The following is a 25,572-nucleotide window of genomic DNA, read 5'->3' as shown; positions in this document are numbered from 1 at the left end:
CAAACTGCATCCACTGTTTCCTTAACACTGGGTTATTTGGGAAGCTGAACAAGGTTATCTTTCCCTCACAACCAAAAACACACTTGTTCAAAACTTATTCGAATCCTAAAGGAGTGCATGTTTAGCATAAGAATATAACTCTTTAACTGTAAATAAGTCAGAATGCATGAAATAGCATTAGACCCCATTCACAAAAATACTAAACTCCATCATGGTACACACATGGCACTAATGTAAATCCATAAACATTAATTTAACAACATTAGATGTAACATAAATCCTTACTGTATATATAACTGATAAGAAAAAAAAGAAGAAGAAAAAAGCAATTTCAACTAAAATACATCAAATATGAAGTGCCACGCAGGGACTTCCAAAAACTGTACATTTAACAGTATTTTACTTTTACTGTTAAAATCACAATATTTTTTTTATATTAAAACATATCTAATATATCCTAAATGTAGGATACAAATGAAAGTAGTTTGGAAATCCACAGCTTATATAAAATGTCAAGTACAAAGAGTTCTTTTACACTAACAACTTAAAATGTATGCCTTTTAAATTTGTATACTTTATAATTGTACACAAATGTATTGTGAAAATTAGATTTACTTCAGATTCAAAATGAGATTTACATCAAAACCTAAAATGTATAATCTCATTTAATTTTAGACATTTTAATTCAAATTGGTAAACATGTAGAAAACAATGTTGTTCAAACTGCAAATTCTTAATTATCAATATTATTGTTTTATGAATAATATTATTTCACATTATTTTATATGAATGTTTTTGAAAGAACTCACTGAGGCTGCGTTTATTTGTGCAAAAATGCAGTAAAAACAACAATATATATATGCAGTTCAAGAAACATTTCTTATTATCAATATTGAAAACAGTTGCGCTTAATTTGTTTTTTTTTTGGAAACTATTATATAGTCTTTGATGAACAGAAAGTTCAAACGAACAGAATTTTTTGAAACAATGTAAAATGTTACTGTCACCTTTAATGAATTTAATGCATCCTTGCTGAATAAAAGTATACATTTAAAACAAAAGCACAAAAAAAAACGTACTGACCACTATCGTTTTACATTACATTAATGTACTAATTAATTCAAAATAAAATTGAAAACTAAAATGTAAACATATTAAAAACATAAGTTAACTATTAAATAACTGTCAAAATCCTCAGATGCCAACATAAGCTCTCTGAACAGATTAGTTCACTCACTTTCTCTGTAGGTGATGAAGTGAGCACAACTGTGCTGAACATGCGGCTTCCTGCCCATTCATGCACAGGAAGAGGGGTCAGACCCTATTTCCGCAGCCTTTGGTGGAGTCCAGAAATTGCTTTTTTCCCAGAGATTGTAGAAGAGAAGGGTCACTTGATGGAGAGGGCTGACACTTTCTCTCTCGCCAGCCCCGCTGAGATTACAGTCCGCCCAGTGATTTATGGGCCAGAACCTCTGTGTGAGGGAAGCATAGATTCATATAGAAACAGGTGGTTACAGAGAAATGCTCTTAACCGCGTCAGGTGCATTGACTGTATCCGAATGAAGATGGGAAATCTGAGTGTGTGTGTGTGTGTGTGTGTAGACGTAGCTGGAATGAGACCTGAGAGAGGCTGTCATGGATGATTACTCTTTACTATTCCTGCAATTATTCGAGTGATTGAACCACAGTGAAATATGACTGAGAGAAACCTCTTGAATCTTTCTTGTGCAGCGGAGATCTTTAAGTCTCACATCGCACACTGGTGGTCTCCGGATGGGGCCAGGCTTGCGTACGCGACCATCAACGACACGCTGGTGCCCAAAATGGAGATCCCCATGTTCACCGGCTCTGTCTACCCTACGGCGAGACAATACCATTACCCCAAGGTAAACACTGTGCATGACCGTAAACATATGGACAGTGGTGAAGATGATAATGTGTCATGCTTGACCGTTTTTTCTTCCAGGCAGGGGAGGAAAACCCAGTCATTTCTCTTTATGTGGTGAATCTCAATGGCCCACTGCACACTATTGAGATGAGAAGACCAGAGGACCAAAGAATAGGGTGGGCTGACTGCTTGTGCACTCATTACGCTCCAAATGTTCATTATGGGGAAATTTACAGTAGAATGTGCTAAATACATAGCACCTAGAGGGACATGTTGTTTGGGCAAAAAAATTAGATTTGAGTGCTTTGCGCTCTATTACAAAACGTTGGCATTCTCTCGAAACTTTGGCGTTCCCTGGGAAAATGTTGCACAACATTTTCTCAGGGGAACACAACACTTTTGTGAGACGGCTCAAACGTTTTGCAAGCGAAAGCAAAAGCATTGAAATAAAATCGTTCCTCTTATTTTTTGATCACCATGTGCCCTCACACTGAGGTGGACAAAGTACACAAATCCATTACTCGAGTGAAAGTAAAAGTACTACTGGTCAAATATTACTCTGTTACAAGTGAAAGTTGTAAAAAACTATTTTTACTTAAGTAAAAATACAGAAGTACTTATTTTAAAAGTACTTAAGTATCAAAAGTAAATTTCTTTTTTTATGTCAATGCATTATTTTATTATTGTTGTATGAATGCACACTATAGCCATCATGGGGGTTTAAGCCAGTCAGTGATGCACCATCCGACATGCTAGCATTCAACCACCTTGAACTAATTTAAATACTCGTATAAAAGTTTCAAAGCTTTTTACAAAGCTGCTGTCACTTTAAGGCAGAATGCACCAATTCCTATACACTTATACACATCCAATATTCCCCCAAATGTTTACGTTCACTGAAGACATAATCAACTTTGTTCATGTGAATACTTTCCAAAATGAAAATTTTGACATTTTGTGTGTATTGGTCTGTTTAAGTGCGAAAAAAGTGCAAAAGAAAGCTCTATTCAGTACTCGTGCTCTGGCATCTGAGAGGCACAAAAACCAGACTGAACTGAGCTCTTTCATCATGCTTTTTCAGATTCATCCATATGTCTATGCTTCTCTTTCTCCCGGACATTTACATTTTTTAACATTTTATGAGGCATTCATTCAAAACTGAAACTTACTGTCTAAGTATGGCCATGGGTGCACACACTGTGCAGAGGAACCGTCTTCTTCCATTTTGCTATAAACTGATCAGTGTTCAAAAAATGTTGGGAAACTTCATATGACCCCACAAAAGTGATTACTTATAGGCTGTCTGCAAAACAATAAAAACCTTTTAAAGAAGAAAAAAAATCATCCACTGACTTGCAAAGCTGCTACAGAAACGCCTTTCAACTTCGAGGACCTTGATAGAAATGTAAATTTCTAAGTAAAAAGTACGATATTTGTCTTTCAAATGCAGTGAAGTTAAAGTAAAAGTTTCCCTAAAAAAGAATACTTCAGTAAAGTACAGATACTCAAAAAGTGTATTTAAGTACAGTACTCAAGTAAATGTACTTCGTTACTGTCCACCTCTGGTCACACTTTAGTTTAGGCACCAATTCTCATTATTGACTAAATAGTAACTACGATATTTGCCTCAATAAACTCCTAAATAGTGCTTATTAATAGTTAGTAATGTAGTTGTTAAGCTTTTAGGTAGGATTAAGAGATGTGGAATATGGTAATGCAGAATAAGGCATTAATATGTGCTTTATAACTACTAATAAACCACCAATATCCTAGCATAGTATTAAGCATAGTTAATAGTCAGAATTGGTCCCTAAACTAAAGTGTTACCATTTTTTTACTGTTAAGACTAAGTATCGATAAATGGATTACATTTAAATTCTGCTACAAGTGAATTTATACATTACAACATTTTAATGAACAGTATTACAAATGGATTTTCTTTTTTAGTTTTGCTACAGGTTAATATGTAAATAAATATTGTGAATATATTGTATTAATAATATATTTATAATTTAAATATTATAGATATTGATTGTTAGATGATGGCAAAAGTTATCTAAATTTAGAAATAGAGGAAATGAGCACAAAAAAAAACATTGTGCTGCCAAAATTAGCATGTTAACGCATGCGATTAATGTTTTCAGTTTAACGCGTTAAAAAATATTTACGTGTGCCAGCATCGCGCGCTTGAACGAACAATAACACACCCGTTTTGATGAGTATTCTCATAAGGGCAGTCTTAAATGAGTTAAATAACGTCTTAAATTAACTTAAAGGGTTGTGATAAAATGAGATGTGCGTGACAGAACATCAGATCCGCGTCATGTTCGGCAGCGGCAGATCTTGTGACAGCAGCCACTAATGTTGTCTGTCATTAATGTTAAACAAGGTAACAAAGGTTACAGAGAAAATTATATATTTAATAAGTATTAATCTATATTTAACATATTATTTATGCAGTGCAGACTGTTTGATAACGTTTTTTAATTTCTTTCCTACCTGTTTGACAAGCTTTAAGTTCACTTAAATTAAAAGTTTTTTTAAAGCCTAATAAATGTTGAAATTGATATAGCTTTCAATTATACTGTAATATTATAACTTTAATGTAATCGTTAATGTAGTAAGAATCTATTTCATAGAGACATCAGTGGCAGAATTACTATCAGTGATACTGGCCTTCATTCATAAAAAGATGCCATTACAGCAAATATTAAAATTATACTATCTTTAAGTTGTTTCTACATTAATTTGGAGAGTAACTGTGAAATTATTTCAGTATAAAAATACTAAAAACTTAATTAGTAATTTTTTTTTAATAGATTGACAGCACTAAAAAAACTATATCAGCCTGTAACCAATGCATCCCTAGCTGAAAGTATCGTCAAATTAGCCAAAATATTCAATAAATGTTCACCCAGGGAATGAGAAGTTTGTATAGCTGTGAACAATGGGCATTTGAGTTCTGTAAACCTTTGAAAGATTCAGTCCAGGTCTAGTGATTGAATATACTGTAGTCTTTCTGCCAGAAGACATGCTTATTTCTTGTGTATATTACAGCGAATACTATGTGACTATGGTGAAGTGGGCCACAAGTACGAAACTGGCTGTAAACTGGCTGAACCGAGCCCAGAATATCTCCATCCTGACCCTCTGTGTGGCCACAACGGGTGTCTGCACCAAGGTATGCCTGGGTTTTTGAAGTGTTTTCCAAAGTCCACCGTAAAGGCCAATTCACAGCAGAACCTGATTTTGCAGAGTTCATCATGTTCCTGGATCAACATCTTTGTTGATTCTGGAACAACATTCAAATCAACCAATCAGATTTGAGGGACAAGTTTACAGTTTATGTCAAGTTTAGGCTTAAAATCCGGGTTTGGTGCTTGTACATCGGTGTTATTCATCTATCATTCTCTCTGATTTTAGGGATAACTTATGGGTAGGATTAGGTTTAGGGGTAGAGATGAGGTAAGGACCAAATTTTTGTTTAGGAACGTTGTTCCAATTAGGGGTGTACAATATACCAGTATTGGCGATAATCGTGTATTCAAAGCACGAAATATCGACATTGTGTTAATTTAGGGTGTGACAATATACCGGTATTTGCCGATAACCACAATATTTAAAATGAATAGGACTCTTATGATAACATGACACGTAAATACTCCAGTGCCAGTACCTGGTTGACCTCTCAGATAGAGCCCTGCACGGGCCTCAAATCTAGGCCCCGGCCCGGCCTGTGTCTGACAGCTTATCAAAAATCTTGGCCCGAGTCCGACTGGAGCCCGTGTTTTTTTTTTTTCTTTCTCCCTATTACACACTGTTGCAGCTACTGCTACTCGCAACGGCGCTTGCAAACGAAACTGGCTAATCTAAACTAATAATACAAATAAAAGTTGTCTTACCTTACACCTCTCTGCAAAATGAATATAAATCCAATCTTCAATTCCCACGCTATCGGCTATGCAAATTTAACGTAGAGTTCACGTCAATGAAAGCAAAAGATTTGAGCTGCATTTTATTTATCATCAGTATCATCAGTAAAGATCAAAGACCGCAATAGGAGAAAGAGCGACCTAAGCATTGGTAAGAGCATTTAGTCTCTTTAATAAAGATGATTGTGTTTTTGAGCATCTGAGACTTAGTAGCGCCGTTATATCTGCCTATGTCATATATAGCCTATAACACGCTCTCACGTTTATTTTGAACAATTTGCCTGGAGTAAAATGTATATAGGCCTATGCAGTTTAAACAACCAGGTGTGCGTTTCCCGAATACGTCGTTAGCCAACTACGGTCTCAAGTTCCGTTGTTATCAGCATAGTTCAACGAGTCAGTGTTTCCCAAAACCATAGTTCCAACGAACGTTCACAAACAGCATCACAAAGTTGCGTGGTTGGAACGACATCTCTCGACCTGTCGTTAGAAGCATAGTTTCTTGTTTGCATAACATGTGGACTTAATAAATCCTAATCTTGAGCAAAATAAGCAAGCTGACATTCAATACAATCTATAGCTTTTATTTAGAATACATACAAATGTAATTTACGTCTTTTAGTTTGTCAAGAGATTTAAAGCACTGTTTTTAAAGAGTGTGCATGTGCGTACATGCTCTAGTACGTAAGGACGAACCAATGATTGAATCTGGAAATAAAGCAAAATAACTGAGAAAATTTGAATTAGTCCTCAGATGTCATGTTCATAATTTATAAACTTAAACGGATTCATTAAAATAAGTTATTACTCCACCACCTGTGTGACATCATTAACCAACTTGGTTGAACGACAAATTTGCGACAATACGGTTTCGGGAAACAGTCTTCAGTAGATAGTTGATTTCTTCAACGATGCATCGTACTATGGTAGTTAAGCAGTGAGGAACATTGTTGTACGGGAAACGCACCACAGATTTTTGATTTCTTGATTTTTTGTTTTGTTCAAATCTATTACTCAGTTAAGACTGATCTAGAAAAACTGTGCGAGCACATTGCTACAGTAAAAGCATGCACTTATTGTCCCATCTGCGGCCGTTTTAGGCACACATTAAAACTGAATTAGCTTACTGTATAACTTCATTGGCGCCTGCGCAACGAAAGGTTAAAGAGCTTAAAATACGAGTACACACATTACCAGGTTTTGATGTTAATATTTATTCATCATACTGTTGAAATTAACAGTATTTTCTCTCTTGTTATTTCATAGGGAGCTTCAAAGTAGACACATGTGCCCTGTGTTTATCAGTATACAATTATGTTCGTTAGGTAAAAAAGAAAAAACTAAATAAACAAAGTAAAAATTAATTTGATAACTTTTTCCCCAAAGGTTTCTATAGACATTGATATATTGGTATCGTGAATTCTTTTGGCCACAATAACCGGGGTGTGAAAAATCTAATATTGTTACAGCCCTAGTTCCAAAATTTGCAGTACAATGAAGTGACTGTTTCACAGCGTAGGTTGATTTATTCTTTTTTTTTAAACCAATAACGTACATTCACATAACCAGCGCTTTAATATCAGGAGGTCAACAGGTCACTGTATTGTTGCTTGTACAATGAAGCGACCATTTCACAGCGTAGGTTGATTATTTTATTTTTTTAAACCAATGACATACATTCACATAAACAGCGTTTTAATCGCAGGAGGTCACCAGGTCACTGTATTGTTACTTGCTAGAAAGAATTCTTACTCAACTGCGGTATGTTTCATTAAGTACACACACAGTTTTCATTGAATTGGACTTAATGAACCAGAAACTAGATTCTGGACTTTTGTAATATTTCACTGCAATCTTGCCATGTGATTTTCTGTTTTGTTTTTTTTCTCAGAAACATGAGGATGAAAGTGAGGGGTGGCTGCACAGACAGGTGAGCAATAACTTCCTCCACCTAGACAAGGGGAAAAAATGATGGGATGTGCCATGTCAGTGTTTGTCAACGATAACAGCTTTGAATAGTCAGGAACATTTGATGTTGTTTGTCTTATCATATTCCCCACAGAACCGTGCTTGAGCTGATATTGTTTTTCCTGATTAGTTTTTCATGTCTGTTTTTCGCCCGAGGGAGGAAGTGGCCACATAAAATGTTTTGCAATAACATGAATAAAGGATTGTGTGGCTCCTGCAGAAATAGGCCTGAGGGCTCAGACGCACTATTACATATGCACTGCATCATCATAATAATTCACATTCTAATATATGTTGTTATGGTTTTAACATTTTTTGTGTTTCTTGGAGATATACGACTCTGTGCTGCGGACGCATTCTCTAGTGCTCCTGCAGGTCTTATAATTCAGTAATTATGAAACTCCGCAGAGCACTACTACTACCATGGGAGGAGAACATCACCATGATGACAGTAATAATAGTGCTGGTGTGACAGTAATGATCATTTAGAGTTACATTTCTCAAACAGAATGAAGAGCCGCTGTTCTCTAAAGACGGTACGAGGCTGTTCTTCACCAGAGCAATTCCACAGGGAGGACGAGGGAAGTTCTTCCACATCTCCATGTCCATCTCACAGGTACAAACTTCACTAACATGGCCTTGAAACACACAGCATTATTCAATGTGTGGACGTAATTTCCACTGAAATAGGAAGACAGGCTAGGACTTATCGATCAGCCCCTCCCCCTTTTTAAAATAAGCCAATAGCGTTGTTTATATCCCAGCTCGGCCAGAGCAAGTGAGCTCGGTAAAGCCGGAGTTTCCTCCTAATCTCCTCCATATTGTTTTGAAATGCAGCATTCTGTGCAGACTTCAAATGTGTCCGATGAGTTTTTTGGTCTGCGCCTACTTGCACATATGATCTGCTCTTTGCTCTCGTGTGTCTGGACCAGCAGACTGTGTGCGCGCTGCGGTGTTTCGTGTGAAACCAGACTTAATTCGCCCCAATGGAAAACATATTTACAATGAATTGTTCCCTATCCCCTATATAGTGCACTATGTGCCATTCACTATGTAGAAAATAGTAAATGTGTGAACAAGTGAACGATTTTAGCCGCAGCTTCAGCGCCTATTTATAAAGTAGGTGGCGGGACGCTTCAGACTGTAGGGAGCATTTGATTGGACAGAAAATCTGATGAGAAGCTGCATCAAAATTTTGTCATCAAAATCCATAATGGCGGAAGTGAGAGACACACTAGCTTATAGATAACAGTAAGACATAGGGTAAACGTACCTATTAAAGGGGTGGTAAAACACATTGTTTTGAAGGCTTGATTGTGTTTGTGGGGTGCACTGTAACATGTGTTCATGCTTCGTTTTTTAAAAAAAATCATAATTTTTCATATATTTGACCTTTATTCTACACTGCTCTGTCCCTCCTTGTAAAACGGTCTGATGCTTTCCGGGTTGTATGAAGCCAGTCCCTCAAAAATACGCAATGGGCTCAGATTGGTTAGCTGGCCCAGTGTGTTGTGATTCGCTAACCGCAGTGCACGTTTATCGCAAACGTCACGCCCCTTACCTTTACCGGTAGACTGTGCTTTGATCAGTATTAGAAACGATGGCGTCAATAAAACCACACCAATCTGAGCCCGAATCAGACCCAGAACATTTTAGTGAAGATGATCGAGCAGAACCTGTTCAGTCCTCAAGAGGAAAGACTGCGGATCTATAGTGATCGCTACTGAATGGCACTGTTACTTCTTTTTAGAACGATTATTGCCAAATATCTGTCGCAAGAACTATTAACCCAAAACGAACACTAAGCACTGGCTTTAACTAGTAAGTTAGCCAAATCACACACAGAACCATGTTTAGCAAGCCTGTAGATAAATAATACATAAAAGCTCTAATCAAAGAATCATTTACACTAATGCCAAGTTCGCTGTTGAGATTTTAACGTTAGTGTTTGTGACGATAGGTGTTCGTCGATAACGTTAAGTATGAATGAGCATTTCACAGACTGGTTTGCAGAACAGCGTTGTCATCTGTTTACTTCCTTGCTACAACCTATTACAGGAAAACACGTCAATGAAAAATAAATCAGACTTACAGGTTGTGGCCCGTAAACAGCTTCTGTTTGTAAATCCAGCTTTCAGGACAAGCCGTTGTGCATATCCTGCATTGAACTCGCGAACATTGTGGAAGTTTTCCTCCGTGAAATGTGCTGCGGGAGCCCCGCGCGCGTCGTGCATTCACACACTGGCCGTGTTTGTCTCACGCAGCTGACGTTGTGCAAATCCGGCATTGAACTCGCGAAGATGGTGGAAGTTTTCCTCCGTGAGATGTGCTGCGGGAGCCCCGCACACGCCTGTTCCCCTCTGTCTCATACACACGTGCATATAACATGTTGTATGTTAAACGCTCTGCAACGCACCCCTGTCCCTATGAAGGCTGAACAAAGCAAGTACCCCAGACCTGCAATCCGGATGAATATAACAGCGTTTCCTCGGCATCGCTGCAACAACACTCCAGCCTAACTATACCACAACAGCGCCGCGATACTAAATGGCGCCCCGACCCCCCTATTTAATATTCTCGGAGGAGGGGTTTATGTAAATATTGAGCCTGGTGATGTCACCAACCCTGGAGGAATGTGTGTAGTCGCCTACTGGCCGTTTGCTGTAGTTCTTAGAAATGGATTTCTTTAAAAGCAAATATCTCCCTTTGCTTTAAACTTTGAACGTTGTAACTTTGCAGATGTTGTTTATGCTCAAGCAGCAACATTACACGCTAGCTAAAGTTAGAATAGTGAAATCGTGGTTTACCACCCCTTTAAGCTCAAGTACCCATTAAGTACAGTACTATCTTTGATCTTAGAACATTATTTATCATCCTACTTGATGTCTTAACCAATTGATGTGTTTGTTACTATATACCTCCTGTAATTTCAAGCTAATCAGACCATTTCTCACTGAGATATGGGTATTCATGTGTTCACACTGTCTGGTGGACATTTTGAAACTGAAACTTTCACCAAAAGTGTAGCCCCTTAATTGTGCATTTTTTAGATGTTTAAGCCTTTGTTTTCGAATAAGTATAACTTCTTACTGCAAAATTAAGACATTAATGTTTAGACTTTTGCATATTATAACCTGGAACCTGAACTAAATACATTACCTAGATTATTTGTTTAGCAAAATTGTCCTTTTAAATTTAATTTAATAATATTTATTGAATTCAAAATTGCTGTTCCAATAAACCTCAGTGTGCTTTCTTTAAGCTCATCCACATTGAACGTCTATAAATACTTCATAAACAGACTTTAAATATTAACTCATGGTTGTCACTTCAAGTTAATCTTTATAAAATAATTCTTTAAAAATGTTGTTTAAAATGAAAAAAGAAATTTCCCCAAAAGAACATGTTGTGAGCTTAATGGTAACGGGTGTGCTTAAAGGGTACAAACATGTGCTTTTTACGTTGAATGGTAGATTCATATTTTATTTTAACATAACTTCTTGTACTCAAACCAATGCCCTGTGCACTAAAATGTCTCAAAGTAGATATCGGTGAGCTTAATAGGTACGTTTACCCTATTCATACTAAAAGCCAAAAAAATCAATTTTTATTTCATGCCAACTTTAAAGCAGTGCTTTTAAACATTTTGATCTGAATATGTATTCAGCGTAGAAAGCTTCAGTGATTATAATGGGTTCAATTTGCTTTTGACAAAGCGACGCCCGCATCCGGTCTAGGAAAGTGTCAGCTTTTAATCGGCTGTACGCCAGGGGGCAAGGCCTGTGGTGCGATGATGTAAAACTATTTGCCAATGACTTGCTCTGGAGGTAGGAATATGCAATGTGTTTGCTTGTGATATCACAGATCCCTCAATGTCCAAACAAGCTGTTTTTGGAGCTTGATTAAATAAATGCTTTGTTTATAATAAGGAGGAAGTTTTAAGCTCTGAAACTTGCAGGATGTTTTACAGTTTTTCACAATTGCTAAGACACTAAACCCCATTCTCTGAAACAAGTTCAGCCTAAACCCATTTGTTGAATAAATCACTCTTTTTGCAAAACATTAAACAAGTTCAGGCAGTTAGACACCATTTGCAAATCTAATGCCCTCTTGCAAACTCTAAACACATTCTCACTCACTAAAACTCATTTTGCAACTTTAATGCACTTGTGTTTCAAAATGGTAAACATAAGTGGCAGAAGTTACACACAACTACAACACAGTTGTCATCGTTTACACACAACGGCTCAAAATTGTTTCTAATGATGTGATGAAAACCAACTGTACAAAATATAATATTGATAGCAATGGATGGAAACTGAGAAGAAGAGAAAGAGTATGTGTAAGAGGTGGTGGTGGTGGAGGAGGAAGAGCAAGGTGTGGAGTGTTGTCAAGGTTAGATCTAGCACACCAGAGGGTTTTTTTTTTCTTTGCCTGGCAAGAAACAACATTGCTTGTGATATGGACCCAACACGAAGACGTGATACTGAGGCAGAATGAATCTCTACTTGACCTTGAGTTTAAAGAATTACAGTTTTTCTCGATTGCTAAGACACATTTCTTGAAAGCTGCTCTCCTTTTCTCTAAACTGTGAACACAAAACCCAATTTTCAAGCTACATTCACAAAACCTCAGATTCTTCTTTCAAAACCAAACTTTCACCTCAAAACAGTTCAATCTGTGCTCAAAACTGAACTATGTTGTCAAATCGTGCCCCTCGTCAATCAAAATTAAAAACACTACTGAACAGTCACTAAACACTACGTAGAAAAATAGAAAACACAATGCTCAGGACATGAAGCTGGAGAAATAAATGTTTATTGTTCACTGTAGGCTAAATGCATGTTGCAAAACAAAAAAAACCCTGTTCATTTAGCACTTGTACAAAAAGACAAAACAGAAATCTTATGCATTTGCCACTTGTGTACAGTAAGCCCATGTGAAAATAAAGTACAAAAATATACATGGAATACTTGGCCTACGAACAGTTAGACCAACCCTCCAATACAATACTACAGTATATTGGTACAGTGATGTACTGAAACATATATTTACTTACAGTATACTGTGGTACAGTATATAGTATGTCATACAATAATTGTTGTCAACATTTACATACTGTACTATAATGTCAAAAAAAGGTAATTACCTGTTCTCTTCTCTAAATCTTTCGGATTATGGTGGACACAGTGAATCCACTGATGTTTGGTTGTACCCTTTGTCCAGCCTCCCTCATGCTCATACCATGGACAAGAACATGGTCAATTACAGTAGCTCTGATTTCATCAGGAATTACTGTTCTTTGTCTTCGCTGATCACCTCGACCACCTTGACCTCCTCTCACACGAACTCTTCCTCTCATATTTCTATCCATTGTAGGGCCTCACAAACCAGTGCTCTCTGAACTGGCTTACTGTATATGTTCCCTCACATCATTAGCCACAAGTGTGATCAATTTTGAGTTGTTGTGTTCAAGTGGTGACATCTGTGCTTTAAACTTTTGTCACCTGTGCTCACCATTTTGCAGCACGGGTGCATCACAATGAAAATGTGTTGGCAAGTTGTGTCTAAACAGGTGAAAAGTGCTTATGGTTTTGCCAAAAGAGTGATTGATTCAATCAGTGGGTTCAGGCAACTGAGCATTTGGTTCAGACAATAGGGTTTAGTGTTTTAGCAATTGAGAAAAACTGTAAGTGTATAGAAACATGCTTTTCTTTTAGAGTTTTCTTTCACCTTTTGGGCTTTTGCATGTTATGTTTACAGTATACAAGTGCTGTATATATAGACAATCAATACAATACTATGCTGTTTACGTAATTGCAAGTTCCGTTTAATGTATACAATGTAAATTTTTTCTGTTACTTGATGTTCTGGATGCATTTTTTTATGTAGCGTCTAATGAATTATCTGTAGTGTTTATATATTGACTGGCTGTGTGGATGATCTGAAAGCAATGTTTGATTTTGAGTACAGGTGAAATGGTTTTGAGCCGATTGATTTTGCTAGAAGAGTCAGGGGTTTTGTGAATGTAGTTTGAAGATTTGGTTTTGTGTTAAATGTTGTGAGAAAATGGGTGAAGGTTTCAAGAAATGTGTCTTAGCAATTGTGAAAAACTGTAATGGTACAACGACTTCTTATATGTCAAAAGATCAATGCAAATATAATACAAACATGTTTCTTCATTTTCCCAAGGCGTTTGGTTTTCGTGATATTTTTGAGCCAACTAATCACGTTTTTACGGTCAACAGCCTTTAACTGATTAATTGCTTAATTTCTTCATACATGTTCTGTCTCTATTTTTAATGACAACACATTAATAATATTCGATTATTCACAATCCTGAGTTCCATTCGGTATGACTGATGTCTGTTTAATTTGTTTTCTTCATGAAGCCCAACAGCAGCACAGATTCTCTGCAGTCCATCACATCAGGAGACTGGGACGTCACGCAGGTTCTGGCATATGATGAGGACAGCCAGTTAATGTGAGCGAATCCACCAACACCACAAACTGAACATCAATGATTCATTAGTCATTAAGAATTAACTTTTTTAAGTAGTAATTATTATGGGATGTATGGTAATTGTTCAGTACCATGGTATAGAAAGCCGCAGGAACTTTCCCCATGAACTAGGGACTTCGGGGTGGTACTCTGCGTGTTTCAAACGCAGGGACCAGGGTCCGAAGTTTCGGGTAAAAATGTTGGGGGCAGGACTTGGGCGCTGAACATGCCGATTAGTTGAGTTTATGCAGCATTTTGATTGGTTGACTCAACGCACCATTTTATTTCAACCACCAAGTATGTTGCGTTGCATGCAGTAAGAGTTAAAAAAATACGACAGATGGACCAATGATGAGCTTTATTAAGCTTATATGCGGAGGATGAAATCCAGCGGGAACTGGAAAGTTGTGCACAGTTCTACATCACCAGACTAATTTGGTACTTTAGACTGTGATGGAAACTCAGACAGCAACAGGACTGGGGGAAAAAAGTTCCTGGGACAATTTGTTCCGGATAATTTCAGTGGAAGCAAGTATCTACCCTTGTGAAAAACAAGTGCTCTTGCTTGAATTGAATGTACAAATGAAATATAAGGCCACTTAAGTGTACTTAAAGAGAGTACACTTTCATGATTGTTTCTTAAAAACACATTAGTACGCTTTAAAAAAAAAAATTTGCACTTTGTAGTAAATTTCACATTTAATTTACAATATATTTTAAATCATTATGTTTTAAAAATCTTTTGTCATGGTTTTAAGTACACTTGAGTTGATGCGTTGACTTACTAACACTAAAGCAAATGTAACGTACTTGATTATAATTTTAACTGTAGTGTTATTCGATATTACATTTAAAGGTAACACATTTTAAATCTACTAAAGTGCAATTTTATACAAATGTGTAATTACAAATATATTTAAATTAGGGCTGTCAAAATAACGCATTCATTTCGATTAATTCATCTGAGGAAAAATAACGCGTAAAAAAAAAAATAACGCAGATTAATCCATTCTGTATTGGACTTTGACCCTGAGCTGTAAAGTGAAGGAGGGAGACGAGAACGCGCTGCATGGATCATTGATTGGAACATTTACGTAGCCTATATAAAAACGGCCTGATGGAAGTGCTGATAAAAATAAAGTTGTCTGCGATGTCCTGCAATGTCCACTATCCTACCCAAGAGTGTGTCATACACGCCATAAAGTGCGTATCATATGCATGTGAAAAACTGTGTAGCGTATACATTCCACGACACTGCACACTTGTACTATTGATACGCATTCTCAACAGGGAGTGCGCACTCTTAAAGGGGCCACACTATATTCCTACTCATGCATTCAGCAGCCAAATGAATACCTGTCTGTCATTAATGTTAATCAAACAACTACAGGTGTTAAAGGGTCACTTCAGCGCTGGGAAGATTAATGTGTATTTAAACTGTCATTTATGTAGTAGAAATGTGAAATTATTTTTGAATTTGGTGCCGTCTAGACTGAGAAAAGACAGAAAATGTATTTTTGTCTCATGTGGATGAAAGACAACAACTCCCAGAATGCACTTGCTTTGCTGCCCTACGAGGCCACTCCCTACACTGCCTCCAGCATCGTTTTTATCTTCATAATAATACAATAATTTCGTTCAGTTAGAGAATAAACACTACAATTAAAAACTGACCGTGTCTTTTCAATAAAGTGTGAGTGAGCCGAACGAAAGTCACGGGACAAACGCAGCAGGAGTCCGATTTCATTCAGCACGAGAGGGAAGTAGTAGCTGAGGGAAGCGGCTGTCATTCTCAGCGCATGTCCAGTCTGGAGCGTTTTCTGAACGCATATGGAAGCTAAACTCTCATAGGAATTCATTGAAAAGTTGAAACACTCACTTTGCTCCGCATCGCTCCGTTATGAGGTCGAGCCGCAAGTGCATTTACATTCTGTGCTTGAGATCTCTCCCCTGGGGGCGGTTTGAAAACATGTGGAACAGCTCACTCTACTGGCTGTAGTTTTAAGCCTCTGGACAAAAAAATCCTCCGATGACGCAAGGAAGGAAGGAATTTTTCCAGAAATAAAATGCATAATTCTCTCGTCTCAGGGGGATATGAGGGGGGAAAGTACCATAATTCAAATATACTACGGGGTTTCTGCTGATACAAAGCTTAATGGTAAATCACTGAAGTGACCCTTTAAATAAATGTATACATATTAAATAAACCTACTGTATCTGTATATTTTTTTAAGAAATGTATTATTGTTTTTGTAAATTTAGCCTATATTCAATTTCTCATATTAGCCATATTGCCCACCCCTTGCCCACCTGTATACCAGCTGATATACAATGTAGTCTTGATTTGGGTGGTCACTCTGCATTGAAAGTTTGAAAGGGTTTTAAATCTTCTAAATCAAGTAAAATGACTCAAACTAAAGTCATTTAAGCATGCCAAATTCAACTTTAATCATATAAAATGTAATTTCCAAGCAGCAAAATTGTGGCCAGTGAAAATGCTAAGTGGCTAGTAACTGAGTAACTGAGTGGCTAGTAACTGAGTAACTGAGTGGCTAGTAACCACGAGCCACAGTGGCTGGTGAGCAAAAAAAGTTAATGTCAAGCCAGTTTTTGAACTTTAATGTCACTAATGCTGATTATTCATTGATTCATTAGAATTGAAATATTTAAAATACTTTCACAGCAAAAATTATAAATGCGATTAATTTAGATTAATTAATCACAGAGTATGTAATTAATTAGATTTAAAAAAATTATCGATTGACGGCCCTAATTTAAATACATAACGTACCAGTTTCTAGGGACATGGTAGTGGAAAAAATATAAGATGGGAGGTAAAATATATTTCAAAACTTGTGTTCGCTCACAAAACTCTTGCATTAAAGTATATTTTAGTTTACAATAAATGCTTGTCAGTACATTTGGCAGTACACGCTAAAGACAATAGAAGTAATTATGAAATTACATATAAAGATGTACTTATATCTGTCTTAAGTGGGTCATAAAGCACTATAAAGTCCAGCTAATTGCTTTTAATATACACTTTATTTCATTGCAATAAACATCCAAATAAGTGTCTGAAAACATTACATTCATTTGGCAATAAAGTGTACTTTTTCACAAGCATATAGCTTCTTTATATAGATTATACAACGTGTTATATGGACTATGTTTTGATAATATATATTTTGTTTGAACAGATATTTCCTCAGTACTGAGGATGACCCTAAAAGAAGACATCTCTACAGGTATACACGGCACATATGTATTCAAGTCTTGTGTCGTATGAAGTTTTGTTTATGCTGTCACAGGCTTGTTCTCGCTGACAGTGTTAATGTGTCTGTGGTTGTTCCAGCGCAGACACAGTGGGCACCTTCAACCGCCGATGTCTGTCCTGTGATTTTACTGACAGCTGCGGGTATGTCAGTGGCTCCTTCAGTTCCAGCATGGACTACTTCCTGCTCAACTGTAAAGGTAGAAATCTCTTCATTTCTCTTTTGATCTCTCTTTCTCTCACTTTAAGATTATGTTACAGCTTAGGCTTTTTTTCCTAGCCATTTTTTTACATTTAGAAGTATAAGTGCAACTAAAATGACGTATATGAACATACACCAATTAGGCATAACATTATGAAGTGAATAACACTGATTATCTCTTCATCACGGCACCTGTTAGTGGGTGGGATTTATTAGGCAGCAAAGTGACCATTTTGTCCTGAAAGTTGATGTGTTAGAAGCAGGAAAAATGGACAAGTGTAAGGATTTGAGTCAGTTTGACAAGGGCCAAATTGTGATGGCTAGACGACTGGGTCAGAGCATCTCCAAAACTGCAGCTCTTGTGGGGTGTTCTCTGTAGTGGTCAGTATCTATCAAAAGTGGTGAACAGCGGTGAACCGGCGACAGGGTCATGGGCGTTCAAGGCTCATTGATGCACATGGGGAGCGAAGGCTGACCTGTGTGGTCCGATCAAACAGACAAGCTACTGTAGCTCAAATTGCTCAAGACGTTAATGCTGGTTCTGATAGAAAGGTGTCAGAATACACAGAGCATCACAGTTTGTTGCGTATGGGGCTGCATAGCCGTAGACCAGTCAGGGTGCCCATGCTGACCACTGTCCACCACCGAAAGTGCCTACAGTGGGCATGTGAGCATCAGAACTGGACCACGGAGCAATGGAAGAAGGAGGCCTGGTCTGATGAATCACGTGGATGGCCGGGTGTGTGTGCGTTGCTTTCCTGGGGAACACATGGCTCCAGGATGCACTATGGGAAGAAGGCAAGCCGGCAGAGGCAGTGTGATGCCTTGGGCAATGTTCTGCTGGGAAACCTCGAGTCCTGCCATCCATGTGGATGTTACTTCGACACGTACCACCTAACTAAGCATTGTTGCAGACCATGTACACCCTTTCATGGAAAAGGTATTCCCTGGTGGCTGTGGCCTCTTTCAGCAGATAATGTGCCCTGCCACAAAGCAAAAATGGTTTAGGAATGGTTTGAGGAGCACAACAACGAGTTTGAGGTGTTGTCTTGGCCTCCAAATTCCCCAGATCTCAATCCAATCGAGCATCTGCGGGATGTGCTGAACAAACAAGTCTGATCCATGGAGGCCCCACCTCGCAACTTACAGGACATAAAGGATCTGCTGCTAACATCTTGGTGCCAGAAACCACAGCACACCTTCAGGGGTCTAGTGGAGTTCATGCCTCGACGGGTCACGGCTGTATTGGCAGCAAAAGTGGGACCAACACAATATTAGGTTATAATGTTGTGCCTGATCGGTATGCCATGTAGAGTAGTAATTAGTATTGTAAATAATAGGGTTTAAGTTTTTTCATTTAAAACGTTGAAAGATTTGCTCAAATAAAAAGCAGTCTCTGACCTCACATAACCCAGACATATTTTCAGTAAACACTTGTGTTGACACTGTGGTGAATGTCGATTTACCTTGATGAATGTTATATCACCTTCTGACAAGCTTTATGCGTCTGTGATGAATTCAGTGTTACAGAAGTGAAAAGAAAGAAAGGGATGGAGACGGTGAGAGTGGACTTTTTGTCAGAGAGCACCGTGTTATTGTTCAACAGTGAATTTTCCATGCTGCAAAGTGCATCGATTACTTGGAAGGTTTCTACAGCAGCTGATTTGTTCTGAAGGCGGTCTGGAAGGCCTGAATGCTGCCGTGGTCATATTCACTGAACTGTCATGATAGAATTCCTTGAGGACTGATGTGTTTACGATGAGTGCTGTTGTGGCACTCGTAAAAGCTTCATCGCAGATGCTCATCAACAGAAGCTTTTATGCACCATTTTCAGTTTAGTTACAGAGAAGTCTTTCAAATAAACTTTAGAGCACTTGTAAAATGAATGGGTAAACTTCTGTTGAGCATTTGCTAACATGTACAGCTGAAACATAAGCTCTGGCTTAATACATTACAATCATGCACCTTTGACTATGGTAATCAGTAAAATAGTTTTTATTCCCTTTCGTGTTTTTGGTTTTTGGTTACACTTTATTTTGATGGTCCACTTTAGACACTCTGCTAACTGTAAGTAACTTTGCAACTACATGTCAACTACTTTGACAGACTGGTCTTAGATTAAGCCAGGATTAGGCCTTAGTTCAATTAGGGCATTTAAATAGCTTTTATAGACGTGCCTTGGAAAAAAAATTACTGATGTGCATCTTGAGACAAAGCAATGACACTGACATATTTTTAGATATATCAGTGCAAGTTGCTTTCAGTTAAAATTTTGGATCTTTATACTGGGACTAGGCTTAAGCCTTGTCTATGAAACCAGGGATAGAGTATTAGTAGACTCTTAAGTTAGGGTTAGGTGTTTGAGTTCAGGTTAGTAGAATAAGTTCACATGTATTTGCAAAGTTACTTATAGTCAGTAGAATGTCTGTTGTGGGAGCATCAAAATAAAGTGTTAGCAGATATTAAGCAATAAGCAGACAGTCAACTAATGACTGGTAGTTGACATGTAGTTGTAAAGTCACTTATTAAGTTACTAGTAAGTAAAGCTAGTATGTGTTCTGCAAATCAACACAAAAAAAATATTTAAACAAAACATTGATATACCATCAATATAAAAATGCATAATAAATTACTTTTTCTCTTTTTTCAGTATTACTGCACAGCTTTCCTTAACAAAAAAGCCGAATGATGCAGGATGTGTTGCATGCTAAAGTGTAATACTACTGTATATGGGGTTTGTTCAAATAAACCCCACTGATTAGTTAGTCATCAAAGTTCAAGCCCAAAAATGTTTCTTCAAATGATGTGAAACAAGTATACTGTATGCAGTTTTCATTCATCAGAATCATGCATGAATAGTTTGTATAAAAAATATATGATATGAAAGAATTATTCTGTAAGACACAACCAGGGTTATTATCCTAACTACAACCATTACAAAAACGTAAGTACTTGAAATAAAATAAACACAAAATAAATATTTAAAAAACTTAAACTTATTTTATGTAGCTAGTCGCCAAGGCAGCATTTATCATATCTAGTTTAAATTAAAATACTAAAATAACTCAAACTAAATAAGCAAAAAATTTAACTTATAAAACAAAATAGACATATTTATAAAATGTCAAAAACACAAAACTAAATTACTAAAAAATTAGTGCTGGGCAATCGAATAATCACGATTAATTGCGTTCAAAATAAAAGTTTGTGTTTACATAATATATGTGTGTGTGTGTGTACTGTGTATGCTTATTATTTACGGTATATATAAATACACACTCCTTCATGTTTATATTTAAGTTATATTTGCATGTATATACTGTATATGTATTTATATAATTTATCTTATATATAAATATTTAATATATAAATAAAACATATAACAATATAAATATAATATAAAAAATGCTTAAATATAGACATGCATATGTGTGTATTTATATACATAATAATTATACACAGTACACACACATATATTTTATAAACACAAACTTTTATTTTGGATGCGATTAATCGTGAATAATTGATTGCCCAGCACCACAAAACATTTTATCAATTAAAATTACAACAAAAAATATATCAAAATTAATAACACTAGATACAACACAATAGCTACAGCACCCTTGGAGAATTACTTGTATCGTTATTTATTGATTGTGTTTGTGTGTTGTCAGGTCCTGAAGTTCCATATGTGGCGGTTTACAGCACCCATGACAGACAGAGTGAGTATCCAGCCTTCCTTCTGTGTGTGTGTGTGTGTGTGTGTGTGTGTGTGTGTGTGTGTGTGTGTGTGTGTGTGTGTGTGTGTGTGTGTGTGTGTGTGTGTGTGTGTGTGTGTGTGTGTGTGTGTGTGTGTGTGTGTGTGTGTGTGTGTGTGTGTGTGTCTGTGTCTGTGTCTGTGTCTGTGTCTGTGTCTTTGTGCGTGCGTGCTATCACAGGAATAAATTGCAATAAAAAATAGATATATAAATAAATAAAAGCTTTTTATATGCTTTATATACGCTATAGATATATAAGCTGTATGAATCTACACTATAATGTTATTAGGCTGTCAATAGAAAGTGCAATAGCACTGTATTTCAGTGGATGTATAATACATGTAGTCAACATTTTATTTTGTGGCTCTCATCTGTGCCATTATCATCCCTCCCACATTTTGGCTTCTAGCAGGTAAAGAAACTCATTTTATGAGTGGACCATTTGTCCCATTTATGTGGTGCAGACAGATAGCAGCCGAAAGTGAGAAAGAGCGGCAAATCATAGGGTACTGCTCAGAAAAAGTTTTCCACTATTCATTTTCGGTGAGAAGGTCACACAGAACGAACAGTGGCTACAATTGCACAAAACTGCCAGAATATGGTTTATCTTAAATTTCATACAGTTGTTTGGGGACGGGCATGAAGCACGGCAACAACTGACTACCTGGTGTAGCCCATAGAATGCAGTTATAATGCCCCTACAATTCAAGATATCAGGGCAAAAATGCCCCGTATGAGTTTTTGTTCCATATTTAAACAATATCACACGAGTATACGAGCACAATATCACACGAGTGCTGTTTTTGGTTACACTTTATTTTAAGGTGACGTAGATACATTGTACTTACTCAAATAAGTACTGAGCAATATGAATTAAGACTTACTATAGAGTTAGGGTTAGGATTTGGTTTAGGGTTAGTTACTTGTAATTATGCATAGTTTACTGGTATTAATGTAGTAACTACGTCACCTTAAAATAAAGGATAACACTTTATCTTACAGTGTCATTGTTACATATATTACATACTTGCCATATTAATAACAGTAAATTATGCATAATGGCATGCAACTAACCCTCAACCAAACCCTAATCCTACCCTAACCATATAGTAAGTACATGTTGTTAATTAATCTTTTGCAGTACTTAAGTATATAACTACACTGTAACAATGACACCTTAAAATAAAGTGTAACCAAATAGTGTTACCCTGTTTTTGTCCTGAATATCATGAGTGCAAATGTGATATTGATTTTATGCAACAGTTCAATAAATAAGAAATTAATATTGTGCTATATTTTAGACACACTATTGTCTGCTTTTGCTCAATTTTGCCAATGAAAATATTACCTATGAAGCCAGAGCAGAACTGTTGTGCATCTCAGAGCAACACATTTTTTTTTTAATGAACGGCATTTTCAGTGAATCTATTGGGTGAACCAACGGCCCATTCATAAAGAGAGGCATAGTTCACTCAAAAATTGAACTTCTGTCCTCATTTACTCACCCTCATGGCCATTAAAGCCTAAAAGTGTATGTGTAAAGAATTCAAAGTTAAATCAAATAAAAATAAAAAAAATTCTAAAGCTACATCTTGTAACGTCTATTTGATGCTTTTCTCATTTAACACAATAACGGCTTTAAATGTCTCAATCTTTTGGGAGTATTTTCTTAAAATCTTTTGTGATTAATTAGATAAATTATTGACACATCATGTAACTAATTAGATTAACATAAAATACCTCACATATTTCACCTTTAAAGTCCCCCTGTAGTCAATAATTTTATCCCTTAAAACTCATCTTTGACCACCAAAATGACATATTTGAAACAAAATAAAATAGCTTAATGTAACTCATCGCTTCATTTAGTATATGCGGACCCATGAATATACAAATTAGCCCCACCTCCACTCTCTCACAGGAGCTCAGAGGTCCACTCGATCAACTTTTACTCAAGTTACTGTACTAAACGCTGTACAAAGGTATTACTCTTTACAACGTCGGACACATAACGGTAATTAATATGATTAGCCTTTTGCTTGACATCTCAGTCTGCCTATCCTTAAAAACGCTTTGAACAACTTAGAACGTCAGTGGAGAAAGGCATATAGTTAGTCATAGCATTGTAATATACATAATTCACCTGCTATACTGTATTGCTAAATGTACGTGATTTTTCACATCAACAGTAGTTAGTAATGCTGATATGCTAAAGCCCACCCACATGTTGATGTGATTGGTTACAAGGTAGTTTGTGATGTCAGGAACACCAGTGATTTCAAACCACGTTTTTGAGACTGTCTTTGGTTCACTGGAGAAAATACTCAGCAACGGTGTTGACTTATGACTTTGCACATGGTTTGTCTGAGAGCATATTAAAAACACCACATAGACATATAAAAAACATTAAAAACTTGATTTTTACCACAGGGGGTCTTTAAGCACTCAAAAGAAGAGTGAGAAGTTCAGGAAGATGCTCTCATTACCATCCTCTGCACAGCCAGACTCGCGCTCACACACACACACACTCATCTCATTGCATTATATACCCACAGCATGTCAATTGACGAGCAGAGCTCCTCGCAGGCTTACCATAGGCCACAATGTGATTGAGTTGCCCTACACACGCCTGCGCTGGCACACTGAGAGCACTCACAGATGATTGGATTATTGCCAGACAAGCCATGCCTTCCATAAACTGTGACCTCTCTGTGTAAGAGGCTGGTAATTGTGTTATATAATATCCTGTAAGCCCACAGATATCACAACAAACGCGTAATTTAGTGTGACGGTCCATCACAGAAGTCATTTCACAGAGCTCACATCTGTGTCAGTGTGTGTGGAATGTTTATGAACGCTGTTTGTTTGCAAGTAAATCTAAAGCTTTTGCCTTGTCATTTTGAATTTTTCCCATCCGTCCCCTTCTCTTTTTTCAGTAAATGCTAAATGTGACACCAAGGTCAAAGTCAGATGACTTACACAGAACTCAAACGGATCCTTCTCCATGTTGACGTACAAATCATTGCTGTTTTTCAAATGTGTAGCTATGTCAATAGCATTGGTGAAATGGGAGCAAGTGTGCTTTGTTGGCCTTGAGTCTGAGCAGGCGCTGATAAGCCTGTCTTAAAATGAAACCCTCAACCGCTCTTGTTACGTGCACTTCCAAGACTCTATCGCTGCTGCTCAGAATGGAAGGTCTCTGTGTTTACAGCAGCACACATGATATCTGCTCAATTTAGTCCCTCTCTATCAAAAATGCCAGCTACGCATGGCCTCTCCCAACCTCTGAACATCTACAACTGTTTCTCATTTATGTCCCAGAGCAATTAGCTGCTTTTTTCTGCATGTTTGAGGAGGTTTTATGCTTGCATATACTGTACTTAGAGATAAACAATTAATAAAAGTTCTCCCTAAAATTACAATGCAATTAAAATGCAATAATTATATAATGCATTCAACACAATTATACACTCACCTAAAGGATTATTAGGAACACCATACTAATACTGTGTTTGACCCCCTTTCGCCTTCAGAACTGCCTTAATTCTACGTGGCATTGATTCAACAAGGTGCTGAAAGCATTCTTTAGAAATGTTGGCCCATATTGATAGGATAGCATCTTGCTGTTGATGGAGATTTGTAGGATGCACATCCAGGGCACGAAGCTCCCGTTCCACCACATCCCAAAGATGCTCTATTGGGTTGAGATCTGGTGACTGTGGGGGCCATTTTAGTTCAGTGAACTCATTGTCATGTTCAAGAAACCAATTTGGAATGATTCGAGCTTTGTGACATGGTGCATTATCCTGCTGGAAGTAGCCATCTGAGGATGGGTACATGGTGGTTATAAAGGGATGGACATGGTCAGAAACAATGCTCAGGTAGGCCGTGACATTTAAACGATGCCCAATTGGCACTAAGGGGCCTAAAGTGTGCCAAGAAAACATCCCCCACACCATTACACCACCACCACCAGCCTGCACAGTGGTAACATGGCATGATGGATCCATGTTCTCATTCTGTTTACGCCAAATTCTGACTCTACCAT

At 37.2% G+C, this 25,572-nt stretch overlaps 1 protein-coding gene across 1 annotated transcript in view; it reads left to right on the top strand.

Annotated features, from left to right (window-relative positions):
* Positions 1-25,572, top strand: part of dpp6a (dipeptidyl-peptidase 6a) — a gene marked incomplete at its 5' end in the record, with an annotated part of 90,266 nt that overhangs the window by 28,849 nt on the left and 35,845 nt on the right. Inside the window, 9 exons of the mRNA XM_079805920.1 lie at positions 1,732-1,886; positions 1,967-2,064; positions 4,946-5,069; positions 7,712-7,750; positions 8,297-8,404; positions 14,181-14,272; positions 17,491-17,538; positions 17,646-17,764; positions 21,441-21,488. Of these exons, the coding sequence (XP_079662046.1) occupies positions 1,732-1,886; positions 1,967-2,064; positions 4,946-5,069; positions 7,712-7,750; positions 8,297-8,404; positions 14,181-14,272; positions 17,491-17,538; positions 17,646-17,764; positions 21,441-21,488 (831 nt within the window). The remainder of the gene's footprint in view (positions 1-1,731; positions 1,887-1,966; positions 2,065-4,945; positions 5,070-7,711; positions 7,751-8,296; positions 8,405-14,180; positions 14,273-17,490; positions 17,539-17,645; positions 17,765-21,440; positions 21,489-25,572) is intronic.

This window comes from Gobio gobio, assembly GCF_949357685.1.
Source record: "Gobio gobio genome assembly, chromosome: 23".
NCBI classification, from domain to species: domain Eukaryota; kingdom Metazoa; phylum Chordata; class Actinopteri; order Cypriniformes; family Gobionidae; genus Gobio; species Gobio gobio.
This window is presented reverse-complemented; position numbering and strand designations above follow the sequence as displayed.